This window comes from Chaetodon auriga, chromosome 18, assembly GCF_051107435.1.
Source record: "Chaetodon auriga isolate fChaAug3 chromosome 18, fChaAug3.hap1, whole genome shotgun sequence".
Taxonomy (NCBI): domain Eukaryota; kingdom Metazoa; phylum Chordata; class Actinopteri; order Chaetodontiformes; family Chaetodontidae; genus Chaetodon; species Chaetodon auriga.
Window position 1 is genome coordinate 5,991,381 of NC_135091.1, and position 25,115 is coordinate 6,016,495.

Sequence of the window (25,115 nt, forward strand, 5' to 3'; positions counted from 1 at the left end):
TCATTATAATATATACTATTATATTCAGTTTCCAATAGTTTAACTATATCTGTCAAAGCAATGGAGTGTAATGTGCACAACTACAAAATGCAATGGATTAGCAGAAAAAAAGCAGAAAAACAATCTAAATGCTCAAGTAAACAGTTGAGTTAATGCACTTTCCACCACTGATAACAGTTAATTAAATCATATCAAACGTTTGTTGTTATTTTGTTTTTATTGTTGGGGACTTGGGGGCATGTGGCAACCCTGAATTAGAGTAATCTGATTACTTTTCATTGTGGTTCACTGAGCTTGTAGGCAGTAGTGTAATTCAACTGTCCACAGCTTGTAAATATATATAAACTTATGAGACTGTCTGAATGTGAGGTGGTGCTAACACACTGAATCCATCAAGGGTTTTAAAGCAATACAGCAGTTTTGGAAATACAAACTTCAAATGCTACAAAGCAAAGCTTTGGGTATTAAGGGAAACAAGAAAGGAGAAGGGTTCAGACGAACTACTTGCGGCACAGGATAAAAAGTCAGAAGTGAGGAGAGCAGCGTTGGACAAAAGTTTGGGTCCAGCTGTGTCCACAAAGTAACACAACTGTTGTAGGGCTCCTCCTGCTGCCCTGCACAGCTCACCACACGCTGGGGCAAAACTGGAGCAGTCAGCTGGGAGCCTCCATAAAAGCACAGCCAGATGTACATGCATACAGTTAAATAAGGGAAAACTGTGAACATTTCACCCATTTGTGTACAGATGGTGTGTTACTAAACGTGGAGGCTGTTTGAAACTTGCTGAAGTTTATTTTTACAGGAGTAACCAATAACAATAGATAAGACAAGATAAGATAAGACCTTATATAACCCACACCAGGGAAATTAAGTTGTTACAGACTGCAAAGAATAAAGAGAGACATAGAAAAGATCAAAAGACAATTAAAAAAAAAAAGACACAGAATAAAAATCAACTATATATATATGTACATTATATACAGGAGTGTAAGAATACCATTGCCATGAATCATGACCTGCACTTGGTAATCATCAGAAGACAACCACCTAAGTCTGTACATCACAAGTTTCATGGCAGCATTGTTATATGTGAAATGTGAGTTTATATTGTATTTCATTATTTTGTTATTATTTTATTCTGCACAAGTGCATTAAACTAAGTTTTGCCCTGCACTTTATCCCTGAGTGTGCTTATCTGCTGTGCAGGCCATTGGAGCTGTTTACTCCTTCACAGTTGGAAACACTGGCATATTATAATGTTACAGCTCACCAACTTGTCAGTCACTTCATACACCTGTGCTCGTGTGTAGTTATGCATGTGCATTCCTGCAATTGTGTATGTGGCTCTAGTGTTTGTGCAGTTTTTTTTACAGGCAGACTTTGAGTGTGTGTGTGTGTGTGTGTGTGTGTGTGTGTGTGTGTGTGTGTGTGAGAGAGAATTTTTGTACGAGCGTCTTTATGTGTCCAGAGTCAGTCAAGCTCCCTCAGACCCTCAGACCTCCGCGGGCAGGGAGGCTGACTCTGCGGACAGCGAGGCCGAAAATGGGCTCTCTTCACGGGGCTCGGAGCTCCGGGCAGCCCTGGAGTGCCGCCAGCTCTCTGTGGGGCTGGGCAGCGTCGAGGCTACACCTGCACTGGACAACAAGGTGAGTCACATCAAGGCACATATTCATTTGCAGAGTTACACCAATGTTGCCAAGTTTATTTATAATATAATATGTTAAACTTCAGTGAGTATTATGTAAATTATCTGCAGGCAGTCTGCACATAATTCTCAAACTTATTGTGTTGTTTTACATGTGAATATTGTTGAGAGCTTCAGTTATCTTTTAGCTGCTTTGGTCTTCTCCTTGGAGTAAAAAGATGCCGTTTTAGAACCATGAACTAGTAAAGTGGTTTTGATCTGCAGGTTCTTTCAGGAGGATGAGGAGATGCTGATTCTGACCCACAGTGATGAGCTGAACCGGACCTACGGCGAGGACAACACATCGCCTTGTGACGACATCAGAAACAAAAACAATGCTAGCTGTGAGGACACAAGAAGAAACAGGCCATCTCTAACAGAGCAAGATCATCCCTGTACGAGGGAGAGACCAGCCCCTAACCCGATGGGATCCACCAGCACCTCATGGCAGGAGAGTCCAGCTTTTAAAGAAACCAGAGCGACTGTCATCTCCTCTGGGCCCAGCTCCATCACCATAACATCAACGGTTTCCACTGCAGATTCCCTTTGGTTCAAAAACACCAGAAGTTATGGCAAAAGAAGAAGACCCTCTGAGGTACAAGCTGACAGGATGGGAAGCAACAGCGAGAAGAACCCGAGTTCCAACCAGAATCAGGGTAACAAGAGAAGATCGTACCAGCTGGCTAGGCTGCTCAGAGCGAATGAGCAAAAACAGAGACTTCTGGAAGATGGAGAGGAGAAAAAGGAAGGAGAGGACACTGTGGAGAGGACTTCTCAGTTCTGCCCCAGCCTTGAAGAAGAGAGAGGAAGGATGAGCTGGACTAATCCAGCTCAGAGCCCCAGTGCCAGCACCACAGGCCTGAATCCTGCTGCCACCATCACTGCCTGGGAGGCCGGCTGGAATGTCACAAATGCTATACAGGTACGTTTTATACGGCATACATGCATGGCCATAAGTCTTTTCCATATGAGAAAATATGACCTTGGAATATAGATTTGAAATACAGACTTGGTGGCTTTCATATTTTAATTTGAAGGACAGTTCAAAGAAATTTCTAACAATATGTACAAAGATGTAATTCACCAAGGATATAAACATCTGCCAAATGAATGCAATGAGTGTGAAGAGTGATTTGCACATGAAACCTGTTCAGTATACCCGAGCCATGACAGTGAACCTGGTCACCCACACGTGCTGGTCAAAATGTGAATGTCAAATCATTGCATAGCCGCCCAGTTGTGCCCCTCGTTTCATACTTGGAGTCGGCTGCTGAACAGCAGTTGTCTGATAGCACAGCTCATGATTGGCACAGCTGCAAACTTTAAATTAGTTATAATGTTGGTTCAGTTTCAGTTCTTCATTCCTCCCGTCTCTCTTAAACTTTATATTTCTCTCTTTTTAACACTCTTGTGGAAGACAAATACAAACGTGAAAGAAAACTGTTCTGGCACCAATATGCACACAGTAGTACCAAACGATGCTTTGTGGTCTTGCCGGCCATTTGTCACGCACTCTCCTGTCTTCATAATCAAATAAAGCATGAATCAAATCGTTTAAAAAAAGAAAAAGAGGGAAAAGCTCCCACTGACGTGTCCCTGTGGCAGTAATGCAAATAGCTTATTATGCTGTAAACGCTGGGCCGTATTCAACTACTGTACTCATGCAAATGTGTTCTCTCACTGAATAACTGCAGTGTAATTGACCGGAGTCACTGGGTCCATAAATAACATTATGATATAGGGCCATCAATACAGCATACACATGCATAAACACACACACAAACGCTGACAAACAAAGGCATGCGCACATGTTCCTTCAGGGACTGAGGTAAATTTACATAAAATGCGGCAGATTGCTGTAAACACGCAGGTTTTTAATCACCGTTAGCACTGTTGTCAGTACATGAATACATATACCAACACATGATATTGAATAGATAAACATGTGCTTGTTTTATTGATGTGAGTCTGTCTGTCTGAGTGCCAGAGAGTTTTCATTGGAGACGAAGTTTCTGAGCCAGACAAGGCACAGAAGCTCTGTCTCTCATGAATCATACCCCTGATTTAAAGTGCCTATTCAAATGTATGATTTGTTACTTCCATAACCTCAATATTTCCACCTATAGTGTAATTAATTTCTCCCTGCAACCATGCTGCGACTTCAAAAGCTCCCATTTTACTGTATTTTACTGCAGCATGTTTTTTAACTCTGCCAAAACAGTATCAGCTTCTCCCCGGACCGTTGGGTTGGTTAATGTTTTCTAGGTTATTCATTCACCCGCAGCAAACCGTAAACGGGAACTTTAACCAAATGGATCGCTCAGTGGTCCCTTTGGGTGAGGTCACAGACAGGTCAGGTTAAGGCGAGTGACTGAGGCGATTGCTAATGTCGCAAAAAAACTAAGTAAAGATAAAAGACGCAGGGTCATAATCTGATGTATAAACACCTGTCAGTGCAATGATGGCAGATCCATTTGTGAAGGTGCTAATAGATGTCTAAACAATGGAAAAAAGAACAGCAGTTTTATCTCCTACCAAGGCTAAAGGAAAATATGTATTTTCCGTTGGTGGTTTATTGATGCCAATATAACTGACTGTCTGCCAGCTTAATAAAGTTTTTATTAGAGAGCAAATTCGCTGCCAAAAATGCAAAAACAAGCTCCGGCTCTCAAGGCTCCCGACTTGGGAATATTATGAAACTCACTTTTAATTCCAACCTGACTGTTAATGAGGCAGCTCCAGTATGTGTGTCTTCATCGCACATTAGAGATGTGGGCCTTTTGTTTCTGACACCGAGGAAAAACTGATATTAATTTAACTGCCTATGATTATCTGTTTTTGAGTGTCAAAATTCAACACCCAAGTTTTAAATGGGTTTTTCCAGTCCAAACACGAGCCGCGGGGAAATGAAGAATGTCCCCATTTTGTTTTGGAACGATTGCTGTCAAAAGTCATTTGGTTCATCACGGTGCCAAACACACCCTGAGACCCTGCAAAAATAAACAAATAAATAAAAAAAGGGAGGCTCAATAAAGGCTGCAGGTTAGTGCAGTAAACAGGTACATTTTTGCCCTTTCAGTGTCATCTCCCAGCACATAATCATGACTATCGTTGGTTGATTCTTTTCTCAATATACTGATTAATTATTTAGTCTATGAAATATCAGAAAATAATAAAACATGCACATTATAATTTCCCAGAGCCAAGGTGACATCTTCAAATTGCTGTTGTAATGATGAACTGCAGGAGCTGACGGCGACACTCTTAAAAAACAACATAAAACCCGAGTGAAGCTGCACGTAATTATAATAATTTTCACCACTGATGAAACATTTGCTTTTCCTTTGTGATTAACTTAAAGTGGCACTTTTACACATGAGGTTTGGTTTACTCATTATGACGAGTTCTACCAGCCAGTGAAAACTCTTGTATTATTCTTCTGTGGCTCTGGAGGGAGCAAAGTCCCCAAAAAATAGAAAAATCACATGATGTCATTGCAGCTTGAGCTCAAGGCCTAAATTAGTTGAACAGAAAGTCTGCGTTACAAACTGGAGGTGTGGAGTTTGAAACATGTGGGAAAGGAATTTATATAAATAACACTATCCGGATGCATTATGGGAAATGCAGGATCCATTTTTTCAGAGCTTGACCATGACTAGAGATTAAATCTTGGCTTTTGCTGCATTGAATTTCATCATTTTCATTCATTTCATTGGTTGAACACTGATTCTGTGGAACTGTTTCACTAAATTGCTGGAGAACCACTTAAGTTAATCATTTAGTCTTTAAAGTGATAGAAAATCGGAACAAGACATTTTTAAAACACTAGTCCAACCAAATTCTCTCTTATATGACAGACAAAAACATCAAATTCACCCATTTTAGAGTTGCTAGTGAATATTTGGCACTTTTGCTTTAAATAGTGAAATTATTATAATTAGTAGTAGTAGAATAGTTCTCTGATGATCAACTAACCAATCAATCAACCAGTCGTTTCAGCTCTAATATAACCTTTACCATGAAAGCAGTAAGATTTTCCCATATCATTGTCGACCTTATAGCTACTCAAAACTAGCATTTGCACACTGTGAAAGTATTATGTGGCACATCCTTTTCAGAGTGTTTTTCGTTTGAACAAATAAAACATCTTTGAGTAAACTAAGGAGAAAATTTGTCATGGTTTTAAAAAAAATGACTCTTCCAGTTATTTAAATGTCAAACCTGCCTGATTCTGGTCGCCTGTGCTCCACTTCATCCCCTCATGGTGGGAAAAGACCTTTCTCTATCACTTTCCGTACACGGGGCATGCACTTGCATAAAATATCATGCATAACCTGAAGGGCAGCAGTTGAAATGTTGCACCTGGAAAGTCCAGACAGGAGCGGTGGATGTGAAATAATCTTTATTTTTCCAGCACAGGTGGCTGCTGCTTGGCGGCTGATATTGTGCTTGCTCAACATTCCTCGAATGAAACAGATTTTAAAGGTGTCTCGGGTGTCAGATGGGGCTGAAAAGAATAATCCTCTTCTCCATCCTCTTCAGAGCCAATCAGGGATTTTTTGTTTCTTCCCTCATTGTACCCGTTTGTGATTGGGAGCCGCTTCAGGTTGTGCTCAGGGTAACCAATGAGGAATTAGCTGGCAGAAACACAGAGAGAACGAGCGGTGGAGGGAGACAGAGGGGAGATGAAATCAGATACTTGAGCGTCAGATTTCTCTCAAACTGCTTTCATCCCCAGCAGCTCCATTTGAACATCAAAGCTCCATCAGCATATGCCTAACAGACACCAGTTACAAAATAGTGACTTGAAAGAGGGAGAATGTGCGCTTGTCTGTTTATGCATCCACAATGTGTTTCTGTGTGCGTCTGCAGCGAGGATGTGCTGTGATGTGTTTCCATAACTCTCTCAGTGAGTCTGTGTATCTCCATGTTCCAACATTCAAAACGCAGCAGCTCCATCAAAGAGGCCCGTTGCCGCCTCTGATCTCCCCTCCTCCTCCTGCTTCAACTTCTCGCTCTCTGTAGCCGTGAGGTCGCACCTCTCCTTCCTCCTCCTCCTCCTCCTCTCCTCTGTCTTCCTCTTTTCTTGCCTTCTTCCTCATCCACCTCCACTCCCTCTCCTCCTTTCTCCTCTCTCTGGCAGTCGCTAACGTTTTCCCCCTTTGGTGGCGGGCCAAAGCTCGACACTCCTCTTCCTTCTGCTCCTGCTGGTCTCCTGCATCCTCGAACTCTCCAGGCACCGAGCCAGAACTCTCCTCTCGCCTCCTCATCTTCCAGCCATGAACGGTCCTTTCTTCTCTTTTCTCTTCATTCCCTCTTCAACAGTCGCCCTTATTCTTCATTTTCCCTCAAATATTGTAAAATATTCACATTTTAATGATTTTCAGTCATTGTTTTTCATGGAAACAAGGTTTAACTGTGTGCCATCAGCCATTTTTTGCCTTTATTTTGGTAATATGACAGTAAAGAGACAGGAAACACAGCGAGAAAGAGAGGCAATGACATGCTGTAAAGCTCCTCGGCCAGAATCAAACCAGAAATTGTTCCATGTTGTGTGTCTTCACCACTCAGCTAACAGCGTGCCCCATGGGAGACTTTCTGAGGCAGCGTTTTAAATGGGATCTTGGTCTTGGTCGTTTTTCTTGTCTGTTTCTCCGCTTCCCTCTTTCTCCTCTCCCTCAGGGCATCTTTGTGTTGGGCTTACCCTTTGCTCTGGTCCAGTCAGGCTATGTGGGTCTTGTTCTGCTGGTTTTGTCGGCCTGGGTCTGCAACCACACAGGGAGGATCCTCGTGGCCTGTCTATATGAAGAGGAGCAAAGGTTTCCATTGTATTCTATTCATTTTCTGTCCAATAGTCAACTGCAATATCACTTTATAATCAGGTTACGTCACTCTTATTACATAAAAGGACTTTATGTCTGCAGTCGGCTTAAAATCACTTAAAAAAATGGAATATAAGCACAGTTAATGAGCAGCAAACTCAGCTTACCTTTTCTCTCTCTGTAGAGTGACAGTGGTCAAAAATGTCAGTTTGTATCAGACACAAATGCCACAGTCAGACGGGGTTTGCTTCTTTCAGCGGAGGGTCCGGCTCAGAGTCAAAGGTCCGAGTCCGACACAGCTACCAGGACGTAGTGGAGGCCTGCTGCAAAGGACTGTGGCCGAACTGGCCTGGACTGGGGGGCTGGATGGTTAACGTAGCTCAGGTAACACACACACACACACACACACACACACACACACACAAGCATTAACCGGGACACAAGTCTTTATTATGCATGTGTCTATAAACCTGTTTCTTTAAAACAAACGAAGTCTTCCAAGTTTCTTGGAACAAATGGACGTAACTTAAAATATTGTGGATCGCTGAAAGAATGATGATTGTACTGGATTATTAAAAATGATACATGATAAACCCATAAAATGAAGCCAAAGCCTGAAGTAAACACCTCTCTCTCCACCCTTTTCTTTTGGCTCCAGGTCATTGAACTGCTGATGACCTGCACCCTGTATCTAGTTGTCTCCACCAGTCTGTTGTCTGACAGTCTGTCAGGGATGGCTGTTCCTAGATCAGTGTGTTCTCTGCTGTCTCTGATGTTCCTGCTGCCCTGCCTGCTGCTGACTGATCTCAGACCAGTCTCCACTCTCAGCCTGCTGTGCTCATTGGCTCACTTGCTGATCAGGTGATCGGTAGTTTGTACCAAAACATCATGTCAGTAGGATGTCTCTGCCTCAGTTCATGGATTTGTGGCAGTATTTTTGGTCAGATTTATGCATGTTTCCAAATGAATTCTATATAAATTTACAGTACATTCAACTATTCTGATTCTATAATTACAGATTGAGGATTATCCGTCATATCCTATTCAGAGCAACATAACTTTGCTGTCCTCTGAAAACTGCGCATTTCCAAAACGCCAACCTTTGTGCCAAAACATTTTTCAACTCACCTAATTTGTTATAAAATGGTTTATTTAGCTTTAATCTTTAAACACCATACAGGAACTACTAATCCTTCAGTTTATCTGCACTTTAAAAAAAAGCACCAAATTTGGAGATACATGGATTTCTTTGGAAATAAATTATTTTATGATAATAATGTGATTTAAATTTATTGTTCCTTTATTAAATTCTTCTTGTTTTTGTAATATTTTATTGTTTTACAATCCATTATTTTCTTCCTTTGTACCTGAGAGTAAACAACTCTTACCGCAGCATCCTGCACAAATGAATATTGAATGACTGAATAAATGAAAGTGTAATTGTATATTCATTTTAGATGCCTTATTCCAGTCACAGAGCATTATCTTTCACCCCTCTCCCTCAGCCTGTTGGTCATGCTGTATTGTCTGAGTCGAGCCAGCAGCTGGTCCTGGTCCTCTCTGTCTCTGTCTCTGGACCCGGAGGACTTCCTCGTCTCTGTGGGCGTCATCATCTTCTCCTACACCTCGCAGATCTTCCTCCCTCCTCTAGAGGGCAGCATGGAGGACAGGGGGCAGTTTGATGCCATGCTGGGGTGGACCCATGGTGCCGCCTGCATCATGAAAACTATGTTTTCTTTACTGGTCAGTGGCATTGTGTGACCTGTCTGTTTTTTCTGTAGAGCTTCTTGTCTGAGTTTCTGAGAGAAAACATGATTTTTTGCTGTCAGAGTTAAAAGAATATATGGTGACTATTTTATGATTTGTTGATGGCCAAATATCTCAAAACGAAATGAAATTGGTCCAATATGGAGCTGACAGCAGCAGGTCTAATCAAGCGATGGACGGAGGGAGTGACTGAGTGATTGCTTTGATTGCTTCCTCCATTAGGCCGTGTTGACCTGGGGGGCAGAGACAAGAGAGGTCATCACGGACAACTTGCCCTCTGACCTCCGACCTCTGGTCAACCTGTGCCTGCTGGCTAAAGCCCTGCTGTCCTACCCTCTGCCATTCTACTCTGCTGCTGAAATACTACAAACCTGCCTGCTTGGAGGTGAAAATGACTGACAGATTTATTTTATATACAAACCATTGATCTTGCCCAATGTATTCTTGCCATACATGAAATAAGAGTTCCTTCAGGACATCTACGAAAAAAGACAAATTTCTGGCAGTCTGTACCCATGAAATAGATTTAAGATGTAATGGCTGACTGACCGCAGATGGACATTTCAGAAGATGCAATCACTGATATGATCACACATGGCTTTGGGAAGCTGCTTCCTTTACACATTTCTGAATACTCAGTGGAGCAGCAGAGGCCTGGAGAAGCAGGCGTGTGGCTGGAGGTCTGCCTGTTCAAATCCCATGGTGGTCAATGAAAAGAGCATTGAAGAAGGTGAATCACTGATGTTTTTACTCTCTTGCCCAAAGGAAAGTGTAGTTTCCTGATGCTTCGTTGCTCCAGAAGTCACCAGTAGTAAACTGGTTAAACTGGGCTTCCAGGTGGGAGTCTGTGCAGGTGTTTCATTGTGAAGAAAGGTGCTGTTGGAGCAGAGCATGAGCAGATCCCCACCTATGTTACATATAGGCATCCACCCTCGAGCCCCCAAAACTAGATCCCTGATGCTAAAAAAAGTTGGGACTCTGTGTAAAATCCCAACTAAAATAAAACAATTCGACAACCGCTGAGGAAATCTATGTTTTGATGAACTAAGCACTAAGTTAAGAGAAAAAAATCAGCCCTGATATTTGAATACTGGACACTCTCGACGTTTTCACACTGTGAGCGACATGATCCACACGTCCCTTAATTCAAATAAGATGAGATAACTTTATCTATCCCCAGAGGGAGGAATAATTTGGTTGTCCATGCGCAGTGACAAATAACAAAAGAGGCATAAATGAAACAGGTCACAGCAGACAATGTATGAAATACAAACTGCCACATTCACACATAACACACACTCAAAGAGGACGTTAGTGTAGCTCATAAACAGAAGGCCGATCATGAGGGATGCACTGAAAATCAGACCAGTACAAAAAGGCCATACATGAAGTTAAACCTTCCAAATCATGTCAAAAAAAAGCCAACCTATAACTCAGAATAGAAGCAAATATCACACGCCATTGATTTCCATTTGAGAGCTGAGTGATCAGGGAAACTGTTGACTGTCAACACATTTGTCACTGTGGCTGAACTTCCCCTAATTATTGACTGTCAACACTCATGAAGTCATCAGTTTACAGTCCTTTACCGTCTCTCCAAGGTTGTAATGTAGCTTTATGATGAACACTTTCACTACGTTCATTGTCAAATCTTACAGGAAATAATGTTACTTAACTTTTCACAGCTGTTCTGTTTCAAAGCCTCTGCTTCAATCTTTCTGCAGATGCTGCTGTCTCATCGCGCTCCAAACATGGCGGTCGAAGTGTGTCTCGCCCGGCCCTTTTGGTCCGTGGCGCTTTGCTGATGACATCATACCTCCTGGCCCTGCTGGTCCCCAGGTTCTCCCTGCTGATGGGCCTGACAGGCAGCGTGACCGGGGCGGCCATGACGCTCATCCTGCCGTGCCTGTTTCACCTCAGACTGCAGTGGGGCCGCCTCACAGTGAGGGACCGGCTAATAGATGCCTGTATACTGAGTCTAGGGGTCGTCTGCAGTGTGTCTGGTATGATTTGTTCAGTGAAAAGACTGGTGGGAGGACTGTAGGAGGGGTGGGTTGATGGATGAACCATGGATTTTGTAGAAAAGGACAGCTGCAAGCTCTCCTCTGTAACATTTTCTTTCTGAGAGTACAGGATCAGTGCATGATTACTCTAGTCCTTAAAGCAGCAATAATTCATAATTTTATATTAACAGTGGGTCAAACGACTGAGTGTAATGTCAAAGCGGTCCCTCGGAGTGACAAATCCACACAGAATTAACACCAACTCTGCACTTCCTCCCAGCTCTCTGCAGCATTCTAGCACCTTTCAGGGAACTGTTCTGGGTTTCTGGTCAACAATTTTACTGTTCTGGTTCACTCTCACAGCTCTAATCAGCTTGGCTAGAAGCTGTTTTTAGAGGAAATGCTTTAATAATCCACTGTGCACAACTTGCCCAGCAGCAAGCAGCAGACAAAGAAATAGAAATGTTGCTAAGCTATGCTAATGCTAAGCTTGTTTCTGCTGCCTCCAAGTTGGCAAAAATCTGTTGTTGCAGGCTTAAACATCTGTGTATTTAAATATTTAAAAACTGTCTAAAAAGGCCATTTCATGTAAACATTTTTGGACATTTTAATCATTTATTTCTGTTTACTTTCAGATGTAGATATGTTAAATATACCATACTTAGACTATTCAAAAGTGTTACAGTTAAATGAATAAAGTGACAAACTCTCTGTCTGGAAGTGGTGATCATGCCCTTATTGGTTATATTAGATATTGTCTGAATATAGTGAGAAAGTTTAATAATCTAGCAGCGAATTCGTCAGAGCACATAAGATTCATGTGTCTGACTGTGTGAGCTGAAGGAGTTCATTACTGGACTTAAAGTGAACCATAAAGAAATTCATGTTGTACAGAAACAGTGAATCAGTGAGAAAGGACAGAACAGAAGGACACATGAAATCCAAATTTTATTCTACAAACACTTTTTTGTATTGAAGATAAATAACAAAGGATACAGTAGAATAGAAAGGAAATCATCATAAATCATCAGAAAATTTAAATGGACTTTTTACAGTGGAAGAATTTGAACATTCATCTATTGAAGAAAAAGACATTTTTAATACTTTGACGAAACAATCTGAACAGAAGGTCATCTGAGCCTATGAAGACTGCACGAGACAGCTGAAATCCCCTGAAAAGGTCAGTAAGTGGACCTTGAGTTGGGATTGTTTGCGGCTTTAAAATGACAGAATAATAACACATCTTCGATATTTTATAGGTATTATGTTCAGGTATTTCCACCATTTTCCACTCATTCAGCACACGCACTGAACATCATGTGGAAGGTGACCTAATCTGTGGTCATGAGAGTAAAAACCTGCCTGTTACACACTGTGCCACGTGAGGTGAGCGATGACAATTAATGAAAAAATAAAAATCAGTGTGTCAGCCACACGTTTCTTTAAGCCTCTTATGCATTCACCCGTCAGCGCCGCGGATGTTTGTGGCATTCTATTAACCAAACCATCAAAACTTCAAAATCTCATTTCCCACGCTGTCTTGATAGTGAGGAGAAGAAGTGAAAGTAAACATACTGCGGCTCTTGTTTTTGTGATTGCATTGAACAGCAAAAGAGGATTGCCACAACGTCCGTAATGCAACGTCAAGATTTTTTTTCCCCAGTGGGAGGTGGACTTTATCATATGCTGTAACACAAAACTGAACCATAAAAAGTACAAATTTTGCCCGAGTCTGTGGTGTTGCCATAAGAAGACAGAATAATTACAGCCATTGGTGGAACAAGCTGAACGACAATACAGTTTATTCTCCTTTTGAAGATTGAGCAGCTTTTATTGTGAAATTGTTCTGTGATATAAACGTGTGAACTTTATCTTTGTTGTGGAAATTACCTAATTAGCCTTCGGGGGTGATGAACATTAAAAACTTAAACTTATCTTCTCCTGTGGGCTGGAGAGGATTGAGTGATGTTTGTCTTATCTCATGTCTGAATTTGTAATGTTAAAATATGTATGGAGGGAATGTGTGTGTGCGTGTGTTTGGTGTGTGTGTGTGTGTGTGTGTGTGTGTGTGTGTGTGTGTGTGTGTGTGTGTGTGTACCTTGGCAGGAGGGAGTGATTTTGGCTTGGGTTCTGCTTCTGTTTATGCTTCTGCTTCCAACGCACTGTGGAAGTGGGCTGAACCAAACGGAGGAATAAAAGAAGAGAAAAGACGAGAAGAAAGAATCACGGAGGACTGAGATGGTTTCATTTTTCACACTGTTAAAAATATCTACTGAGAATGTGAAAAGTGAGAGGAAAGAAAAATGAGCAGGAAAAAGATAAGAGCGAGGAAGGGCGAAAACAAGAGAACTGAATCAAAGCTGAATTAAAGAAGGTCAACAGAAAGAGAAAGTGGCAGGAGAGAAATTAAAGTTTTCAGTTTCTCCTGCGTGGGTTTGATGTAACTACAGATGATTCAGGCCTCAGTGGGAACGCTGTATTCCTACTGGTAACCAGTTAGACACGCAAACACACACACACATGCAGACACACACGCACGCGCACCGTTGAATGAAGTCGCTCTAAAATGAGCAGAAATCTCTGAAAGCAAAGTGGATTTGCTCTGTAAGTCTCTATGGCTCAATAAAGTTTTATTCGATCAGGCGCAAAGGAGAACGAGAGGCAGAGTGACGACGACAGGGAGGAGATGTTGGAAGAAACTGTCAAAAAAAGCAGCTTTTGACCAAAGCCAGATATAAAGCACTTAGCATAAAGAGCTTAATTAGACTATTAATGTGCAGACTTTAAGGTGCTATTTGTAGCATTCTAGCATCAATCCAACAATTAGGAGATCTGAGGTGCTGAGGATAATAATAGCAAAAAGGCTCGACAAACATGTGATTTCTGTTGTAAAGCACTTTGGGCTGCAATTCCTGTATGAAAGGTGCATACAAATAAAGTTTATTATTATTAGTATTGTTGTTCATGTCTGTTATTGTTCCATAAATCCCTCCGTTCCTTCTTTCTTTCTTTCTTTCTTTCTTAGCATTCTCCCACTTTTTAATGTTTTTTTTTTTGTCTGGGTTAGGCTAACAAACTGTCTGGCTTCTCATGTTTCAACCTCTTTCAACTCTAAGAGACAGACAGATGCAAACACACACACGTGCACACACACACACACACACACACACACACACACACACACACACACACACACACACACACACACAGCAGACAGGGTGACAAAATCTTAAAGCCAGGCACCTGTCACCTCCTTACAGACATCGTTATAAGACCTGAGTGTGTGTGTGTGTGTGTGTGTGTGTGTGTGTGTGTGTGAGAGGAACTGAGGTCAGTTTCATATGATGATGGTGCATGTACACAGCATGTCAGCCTGTCAGCCAGCCATCGTTCTCTCTCTTGCTCTCTCTCTCTCTCTCTCTCTCTCTCTCTCTCTCTCTCACACACACACACACACACACACACACACACACAAACCTTAAAATGGCCTTCGGAACAGTTTGACAGATTCAGGCACTGAATGCCAGCTCAGACATCCTTCACACCCCTGCAAAGATGTTTTGGTTGGTTGAAGGTGAAAAGATGTCTGCGTGTCCACTTCAACATGTACTTGGTTAAAAATAGAAGCTTTTTAGATGTAAGTATGTTTGTAACCAGGTTACATGTAAGCCTTGTTTAAAGGCAAATGCGACAAAGCGGTGCTAAAGGAGCGCTGTCCACCCCTGCTAAACAGACTAAGATCAGCTTTCCTCTGGCCTGTAACACACTCTGAAACAGGTTCAGACCGGTATGATTGTTTGAAGAGCTCATTTGAAAAAACAGTTGAAAACCAGTCTGTAAAATTAATAAACCAACAGCAGCTTGATTGATATTCCTTTGACTGCACAAAACACAAACAACACAAATCAGAATGGAAGTAGCTGTGTTTGGAAATGAACCCTTCATTTGATCGTGAATGTGATCTCATTCTTTATTGAGGAAGTGAAGCTTCAATCATGCCTGGGTTGATGTCAAAAAGTCCAAAAAATGACGTTCAGTGTTGTGGACAATTCATAAGGACTAAGAAGACTGTGGTGCAGAGAGAATCTGACTGAATTGTGGGACAGCATTATCTCCTTTCCCCTTGTAAAGGATGGTCCAGTGTTTCCTAAGTCAAAGGAGACCTTCCTGCCTTTCCCACCTGTTCCAAATTGTCTCATCACCTCTGCAGTTACCTGACCTTCCCGCCCACCCTCTCACCTGTCCCCACTTTCCTCATCAGTCCTCCAGATATTTAACAAGCCTGTTTTCATTCACACCTTGTCAGCTTGCCCATGTTGTTTTCTGGTTTTGTGTGTTTATCTGGACCTGTACCCACCTGCCTGCCTAGAAAATATTTCCTCAGTAAATCCCTGAAGTCATTCTGCTGCCTCCTCGACAGCCTCCACCTGGGTCCTTCCCCTGCTGCTGCTCTCCCGCAGCCTTATAAGTGTTCACCTGTAATTCAACAACACCCTCAGGCCAGATTTACTTAAACATGCTGAGTTCTTCTCTTTTCAAGAAGCCTGAATGTTAAGTAACCTCACACTCAGATCCACTCAGACGAGATAATTCTGGAGTCCAAACGAGACTTGTCAGCGTGAGTCTCTTCAGTGTGGGGCTGTGAAACTACCAGCAGCTGTGGCAGTCGTGACCCGGTGGTCATATCTCACCGAATCGAATTCTAACTAAGTCACAGTTTTAGGGTTCGTCTAGCCTCCAGTTGCTGCATGACTGGAAATCTGAGGCAGCAAAGTGCCTCTGCTGCTAAATCCAGGGACACTTTTTGCTTTTCTGCACTGCACATATACACTTCCTGTTCTAAAACATAAACGAGACAGTGCATCCACTGAACACAGGCAGAGAGGAATGTATATACTATACTACTGTCTATCTTCACATGTTCATCCAATTGGTAATGAAATTAATGATCACACAAACGACAAACACCACACCTAAAGTGAATTTTAGAATAGGTGAAAAGGTTGTGCCTGTTTTTCATACACTGACCTCTGACCACTAGAAACAATAAATATAGTGAATGAGACGAACATGGCATTGATAGAAAAACCAATGATGACAGAGGAGAGACCTGCTTTCACTTTTACAACAGATCTTGTGGTGACTACCAAAGGCCGATACCCATGCAGAGAAGTAATTTCTTTTGCTTTCATCTTTTAATTGTTACCATGCTGAAAAAAGCAATAACCACAAGCAAAAAACACCAGCAATTTTTCTGGAAGCCACACAAAAAGAGCCAATGTTCCCTCTGCTGATAGCTGGGCGACCTCTGGGCCAAATGATTTATCATAAAGCAGACCTAATATCTTGTTATTCGTCATTGCTACAGTTGTCCCCAAAATTGTGCTCGATATTCCTGCAGCTTTACATTTCAATGATAGATGATGCTATTTATATGCTGGACTTCTGCCATACCTTTTGGTTTAGTGAATTACAGTAATAGCACTCAACAGGTGTGCCTTCTGGGTGTTTTGATTCTGCAGAGTATGATCACTTTGCAGGGAGGGCCTCTACAAAAAATGGTCTCTCAGCATCCAGTGGTGTGCAATAGGCGCTTAAGCGTTGCCACCTAACCCCTGAAATCATCTAATACTTACACAGGTACGCTATTTTTAGAGCTTATTGGCTCTGACTTAGCCAGAGCGTGGGTTGGGTTGTGCCATGTCGTCTGGGGTCAGGTTGGAAGGTTGTTTCAGTCAATCCCACCGGAGCCAATTATGCACAAGATGTATGCACTCCTCACATGGTGAACTGCTCTGGATAAAGTGTCCACAGTGTGACATATGCCGGTACTGGTGGCTGTCCTTCAACTGGGTGACCCAGGTTCAAACCCCTGTGAAGGCAAGCTTGTATCTGACTTTAAGCCCACAGCAGCGTTTAAAAGAAACGTTGGACATTTTGGGAAAACATGATTATTTGTTTCTTGCTCAGAGTTAGATGAGAAGATCATTGAGAAGATTAATACCACTCTCTCGTCGGCAGCAGCTGGCTAACTTAGCTTAGCATTAAGACTGGAAACGGGGGGGAACAGCTAGCCTGGCTTTGTCCCAAGGTAGCTAAATCTGCCTTCCAGCACCTCTAAAGCTCTCTAATTAACACATTTATATCTCATTTATTTAATCCGTACAAAAACCGATTTGCAAAAATGACAATTCTCCTCTGGTTGCCTGGCAACTGGTCCCATCCTGTATGGTGAGTGTCAGCATGCAAATTTGTGACCAATAGCGAGCCGTCTCGACAGCACTGACCCTGGAAATGGAGAGCCAGAGAATCCAAAATGGAGGAAGCTATCATAGCAGCGTTACACCTTCCACCTTTATTTAACCTTCCTCTGTTTGAGTATAACTGCTGCAAACAGGAAGCAGGTTAGCTGCTATGAGATAGGAGTTAATGGTCCAAACATGTCTGTTAAAGAAAACTGTGAGCCAATACTTATGTTTGCGACCAAGCTAACAGCGAGCTAACTGACAATTAGCAAGCTGTTAGCAAGCATGTTAGCTCCATTTTCACCCCTTCAATAGCTCTTTATTGAATGAAGTGATGTGCTATCATGAGAACAAAATGCCAGAGGGGTATAAATGGTAAAGAAAGAGGAATTAGAAAGACTCTTGGGGAGCTATTGTGACTGACTAGCATATTTACTGTTGCTAGTGTGTTAGTAGCTAGCTCGCCACCCTCAGTGGTTCACTAGCTAGCTCTGAGGGCTGCTACAACAGGCCTCTTGGAACCGATATTTTAAAAAGACATACAGACTAATTTTTCTCAGTTTCTGGTGTGAAACAAACAAAATGCCTTTTAAATAAGACTCTGATGAGTTCCACAGAAATGATGATTAACCAGGACTAAGCCTAAACAGGTCAGCTAACTCAAAACTGCTTCAAATATCTGTGAGTCACACTGACACAACTTTATTGCCAGTTTTCATGACGTCAAACATCTTCGTTACACACTCATCAGCGCAGGGCTTTAACCACCAGAGGCAAAGAGCGCTTTCCAAGACAACTTCACAAAGCAAAGCAAGCGCTCCTGCTGCAGCTGAAAGCAACAGAGGAGGAGGAGGAGGAGAAAGACAAGAGATAAGGGGTGAAGATAGATACGAAAGAAAGGACAGAAAAGAGGAGAGAGACAGACAGAGAGATCATGAGGTGAAGATGGAGACAAAGATTGGCGGCGAGAAAGAGAGGCAGAGGTAGCGTAGTAAAGTGAATTAGCTCCAGTGGATAAGGAGCTCTGTGCTGACTGCCAACTTTGCTAATCCCTCTCACATCTGGCTGGCAAAGACACTATATATATGGATGTGTGTGCATGTGGGCGTGCCATTGTAGGCCAGCGTGCATGTGCGTATGTTGAATTTGTGTGTGTGTGTGTGTGTGTGTGTGTGTGTGTGTGTGTGTGAGAAAGTCTGTATATCAGCTCAGCTCAGCTCATTCGGCCATGCATGTGCCCATATGTTCTGCATGGGTGTGTGTGTGTGTGTGAATGTAGGCATGTGTGTATGTATATGTGTGTGTGTGTGTGTGTGTGTGTGTGTGTGTGTGTGTGTGCCTCTCACAGCACAGGGCTGCTTTCAGAGTTTGTTTGTGTGGGATAATGACCTCATATCTCCTTTAGACTTTCATTTTTGTCACTGCTGGGTGAATAGAGTGCACTTCCAAAGCAGCTCTACCAACGTCCTTTTGAAATATGGTGGATTAAAAGTCGTTAAATCATTAGTCAACATGCAAACAGTCATTTCAAATCATAATAATATGCATAGGCAGTAATCAAATATACCATAAAGAATAGAGATAACAGTTTTCATACAGTATAAAGCTTCACATTGATACTGGATTTGTACTGTATTCATTTTCAAGTGCTGGAAAACTATTCCAAATATCAAAGGTTGTTCTCTAGGAGAAAGAATTTTTTTTTGTTGTTAGCCCTCTGAAAAGTCAGGAGCTCTGCATCGTGGGTTCAGACAAGCGTCAGATGGTGCAAGTCCATGTAATGTTACAGTATGTCTGCCGGAGTACCTTGAAATTGAAGCAAATGCGAGGAGGTCAGGACGGGGCTAATGTGGTCATCTTTTTCAGTCCAAGTTCGCATTCCAGCTGCTGCATTTTGGGCAGGCTGCACTTGAACCAGAGCTGCATTTTGGTGAAGTCAGTGATAAGAGTGTTGGAGTCAAACACATCTGACAGCATGAATGAGATGAACGTTGGCAGCATTTTGAAGGTCAGCAGTCTTTGTTGTGTTGGTTATTTTCAAAGCAAAATATCAAAGTATGAGTATTATAATACTGGCATATTGTGAAATAATTCAGCTTTTATTTTTGCAGGTTGTTTTTCAGGCTTTTCAGTGGTTTTAGGCTTCACGTCTCTGTTTAAAGTACTCTCATTCTGATGTTAGTGAATTACTCTCTATGCCTTCATGTCGCCGCTGTTGTTTTGTTTTTATTTGGCCTTTGTTTTACAACCTTTTTGTACTTTATTCTCTTAACCTCTGATATTTGCTGTGTGCAGTCATTGCTGTGCTGATTAATATGAAGTTTATTGCTATTTTATGGAATGTATTTCACATAATTGTGGAAAACTCGCTGGTTTGGAAGGAATATATTAAACTAAAGGGCCCTGGTAGACAGCATGCGATGTGGGCCTCTGAGCACTCAACTTGGCCTGCACATTATAATAAAACCACTTTGGTCAGCTGCTGCTGTCATAAATATTAACGAGTTATGGGCAGTCCTACAAGTCTATCAGTGCTGTACTCGCTCATTCATCAGACCAACTCATCTGCAAATCCATCCCTGGCAAGACTCCGCTTTATCTGAGCTCACCAGTCCACATCTCCACCAGCTCCAGCAATTTCCCCCCTCTTCCTCTCCACCTCCCCGAAGCTCACACCTCCTTTGGCTGTAACCCACTCTACTGTGCAGCTGCCAGCGGCTGCAATGAGTTCCAAATCCCTAAAATTGATCTTTTCATCCCAGCCATATCCTTTAAAAATAGGCTCGTCAAAACACGTTCTGGTTCCTGCACCTGCCGGTTTTCTTACATTTCTAAACCGCGCAGGCCTTTTCTTTCTCTACATCCTGTGCTTTGATAGTTGCCTGCATCCTCTACCGTACACTCGGCCGTATAGTGGTGGAATGTAACCAACTTCCACTTCCACCAGAGTAACATTTTCAATGCCAGACTTGTACTTTTAAATATTTGTACAGAGTATTAGTACTTTAACTAAAAGATGGAATACTACCCCTTTGTGACTTCACCTCAGCTCTGCCTCTTGCTCGACTGTCACTGAAAATAAAAACTTGTGCCCAACTAACATACAAGGTTAAACAAACATAAATAATGAAATGGTAATATTGCATCACTGGCGGTTGCAGCATAATGAGAGCATTATGATAATGAAACATCCTAATAGGCCTGGGTCATATTTAATCTCTGTGAGTCTGAGGTCAGCAGATGTGGAGGATCACAGAAGTGCCACTAATAGTATGAACACAACTGTTTCCTGTACGGATGAACACATCTGAATCCGTTTAACCTTCATTTTTTTCAGTGAATGGATCCGTTCTTTTTGACATTTTGACTGTAATTTTCCTTCATGCAGTTCTAGTTTGTAACATCCACCGATGCCGATCTGCCCTGAAAGTCATTAATCAAGGTTTTAATTTCCTGGACTGTCTGTTCTGGTCTTAAAATGTTGGCAGCTTGATAAAAATCGCATTGTCAAGCTGGTAATATTCTGTTCTTTCATGCCAGTGACTGGAGCAGGATCAATATACTGACCGGAGATATCAGTGCACTGGTGCTGAGGATGACTCAGTGTTGAGAAAGAATGGATTGTTAATAAAGATTTGAAAATTATAGACTTGAGAAAGAAAAGGACCGGGGATGAGGAGGAGACAGAAAACCCCGCGGGGAGTAATTGACTGAGGAGCAATGTACAGTATACAGGACACGGCATTTTCATATCAGATTTGAGAGCAACCAGAAGAGACTACACATGTGCTGTTGAGCCTGTCTTCCTCACCTACGCCTGCACGTCATCCACCCCCTCAAAATATAGTAAGACTACAGCATGTTCAGCTGAAGCAGGCAGTTCTATACGAATGTAATTTACAGGAACTAATGTTTGCTTAAAAAGTTTTACGTGAAAGTGAAAGCAATTTTCTATTGAATAAATGTTCAGCTGTGTTTGTTTCTACCAGCTGAATGAAAGCATTTATTACATGTATTATACTCAGAGAAACTCAGCTGCACCTGAGGAAAATACACCGGCGGTAAACAAACCAGCAGCAAATGAAGAAAAGATCTCCTCCACTTTGTCGATGCATACATCAAATTTAGAGGAAAATGCTGCAAATAAATGAAACAAGCAAATTAAGAAACTCATTTAGCAATTTAACGGCACGCACACGAAAAACACTGCAAATAAAGAACCAGACAGAGAGACGATGCAGGTCGGACACAATGTAGAAGAGCTGATGAACACACACAGACACAAAATGTCAACCAGTAATTCAGGGTGTCAGAAAGCTGCACTGTTCTGATGTGACCTCAGATGTTAGCTCTACTCCTAACGCTGACCTTTCACTGTTTAGTGTCACCCCGAAACTTCAGCTGTTGTGTGTTTTCTTATGTAAAGTGAGTTTCTGTATGCCGAGTGTGTGTTGTCCAATTTTTGAGTGCTCCTTCAATTTGCATGTGTTTTACATGTTTATCTGATGTGTGTTTTGAATGCAATGAATTGTTAGAATTACTGAAAATGTTTTCTTCAGTTGCTCGTGTTTTCTGTTTGTCAGCTGCTTTGGGATTCATTTTGATAGTTTGGAGTTTGGGGTATGGCGAAAAATAAATTACAGAGAAAGTGTACAGTGGAGGCAAAGTTTGGTAGCAAACGTGGTTGCAGCAGTGTTTGAAGCTTGCAGCATGAAAGACCAAAAGAATGGAGCCCGACCTCAAAACCAACTGTATCGTTCGATATTTCAAGCAAGCTGTTGTGACCCGTGTTTAATTTTATTGCTCGGTGGTGACCTCTAGTGGCTGTAGTGATGATGACGGTAGCAGAGGAGGAACTCAGGTGATGTAATATAAACAAACGACACCTGAGGCTGGCTCCAAAACTGAGAAAATCTCCATAGACCCCCATATTAAAACGCCCAACTTCACAGCAGAAATAAACATAGTTAAGCCTGGTTCACTCTCACCACCAAACAGCCGACAGACACAGTTAGCAACTCGCTGGTGAGCGTAGTGGAGCATTTAGCACCTAAGGAGCCAGATACTTCCCCTCAGGAGGCGGTAGAGACCAAAAACAGAGCAAACAGAGAGTCACTATGGAACCAACCAACATGACTGCACTTGAATAATGCTGCTGTGGAACTGCTGGATGTGTAGCTAATCAGCTGTTTGCTAACAACTTACAGGTGATGATGTCAATGTGTTCAAACCAAGAAACTGCAGGTTTCAACAGACTTATTCCTAAAGTTGTATTGCATTGCACGTTGCAGCGAGTTGAGTGGATTGGCTTGTTTTGCTCCATTTGTTTCCCCGACAGCTACATGAATAATGATGCGATTCGCAACACTATTCATACGTTTTAACCGTAATTATGAAGCCCTACTACCTTCTCTGACCCCCAGACTCCCCATCTGTGCCCGTGCTGGTCTCAGTGTTCCTCCAGTGAGCTTTTCAGCACTGAATAACACAATACACTGTGTACAAACAGCCAATTCTCCACAAGAGAAACACGAAGCCTGCTTGAGAAGTGCGTTAGTACTCATTAGTCCTGTGTCGCGACTGGAGGCATCCTCGCCAGATTCTGTGTTTTCACTGATTTGTGGGAACAGTTGTGTGAAACGCATGCCCTCATTTTAACCTCATTCCAGAAGATGTTTCCCAACAGCAGGCTGCTCTCAAATGAAATTCAGCTTTTCACTGGTGGAACACACACAATTACCGAATCACTGCTGTTACATCACTAACAGGTACGTTTGTGGGAGTCAGTCTACTCTAGTTTCTCCAGCTCTACGCTGTGGCAGCTGCTGCTTCGACAGACAGATGATGATTAAAATTAATATCATCAGACACAGATCGCAAACACAATGACCCACATCTGACACATACGCACACACACGCTGTGGAGTACATGAGCTAATACACAACACGCATGCTGCACTGATTAGTAGTGTGTGTGAGAGTGTGTGTGTGTGTGTTTGTTGTATATTATGAGGTCAGTCATTAGTGATATTGGTTCCCAGCAGCTGTTGGTCTGTTCTGTTTCAACAGCAGGATACAGGATGATCTGTGTGTGTGTGTGTGTGTGTGTGTGTGTGTGTGAGTGAAATAAAAATAAGGAACATCTTGAATCCTCACCTGAACATTTTTTTTTTTTTTAATTATGACACTTTTTGCTCAACGGCTGCGGTGTTTTACAAAATAAAACTCCCGCCTCGCATTGAATTATGTACATACTTAAATTCCAATTATGCTTTCAGTTTTACGACGTAGCTGCAAGGGACCATGTGACATAAATTTCAGCATCTGTCCAGCCTGTCCACTCCGACAAATGACATGTCCATGCATGCAGACACCCAGTGTGGTTAAACAGATCCACGGCCTACGTGCACGCTGGTTTTGCTCTCCCTTTAGTATAAAAGTATGACATTATCTTACAGCAACATCCTAAACATCCTATTTAGATGGCTCTAAATACTACACTACCCATGAGCCATGGCCACTACTGCTATGGTGAAGAAGTCAGAGGCGCCAACCAGAGCAGCGTAATCAATCGCTTGCCATTAGCAGCTCTGTGATTGGATGTTTCTTGCTGAAATGCGCCTCACTGTTAACTTCTACCCAAACTTCTTGTGTACAAAGGCTTGTTCTTCTGACGTTTGATCAAAGAGCTCAATCATTTCTACTGCAGCTGCTGTTTTGTCCTGATGATTAAAGAGGGTGTTTCATGCAGACTGAAGCCTCAGAAGCGCATCAACATAACGCCGTCGTCAATGACTTTCAGAATCAGGGTTGCCCGTATATTTGCGTTCTTCAACGAGCGGTGGCTTTTAATAGTCGTCTGTTTTGTCTCCTACATAAACAAAGTGTGACATGTTTAGTTCACAAAACACTTCAGGGTCCATTTATATCACATGATCTTCATCAGTTTAATGAAGCATCTTTAAATTTCCATTTTTTCCTGATATATTATCGAGGTGTTGTTTTTAAGTTGTCTGACTCTGCTCGTGTTTTTTGTTCTTATCTCAGTTTATGCCTTTTACAGAGTGTACTCAGTTTGTGATGTTAACTTTTGCCCTTGGAGTGAAAAAAGGTCATTGTATCAAAAAAAAACCTCTAAATCAAATGAATTGTGGAATATAAAGGAAGCATTAACAATATACATCCCTGCTGAATTACCTCCACATCACTTAATGTAAATTATTACTGCTTTCAGCTTTCTGGTTGAAATGAGCAGAATGTGAAATGTTCATGGGGGTTATAACCCTAGATAAACCCGACATGAAGTGGGTGCGTCTGCGAGTGAGTATTTTTGCAGATGAGCAAGAGAAAATGTTATTTCCCAAAAAACCCAATTCAGGATTAAAGAGGAACAATTCCATATTTAGATTAAAAATTATTGCATTTCCAAAAATCTGCATGGGGAAATAAATGAGTTTCCTGGGTGTGGGGTTCTCACAGGGGTCACTGGATTTAATCATCACACAAAGAGCATGTAACTTTTCAATTAAAATTTTATTTTCTGAAAATGAAAAGCCACAGTGGGAATATGGAGTCTACATCTGAGTGCTCCGGT

The 25,115-nt window shown here is 42.0% G+C and overlaps 1 protein-coding gene across 1 annotated transcript; it reads left to right on the plus strand.

The window, feature by feature from the left end:
• Positions 1 to 1,542: 1,542 nt before the first annotated feature.
• Positions 1,543 to 11,317, plus strand: LOC143336554 (vesicular inhibitory amino acid transporter-like). The gene is made up of 8 exons (XM_076756779.1): positions 1,543 to 1,646; positions 1,910 to 2,606; positions 7,367 to 7,503; positions 7,764 to 7,890; positions 8,165 to 8,367; positions 9,012 to 9,249; positions 9,496 to 9,658; positions 10,998 to 11,317. Exons 1-8 carry the CDS (start codon positions 1,543 to 1,545, stop codon positions 11,315 to 11,317), a joined length of 1,989 nt encoding a protein of 662 aa, XP_076612894.1.
• The last annotated feature ends 13,798 nt before the right edge of the window (positions 11,318 to 25,115 follow it).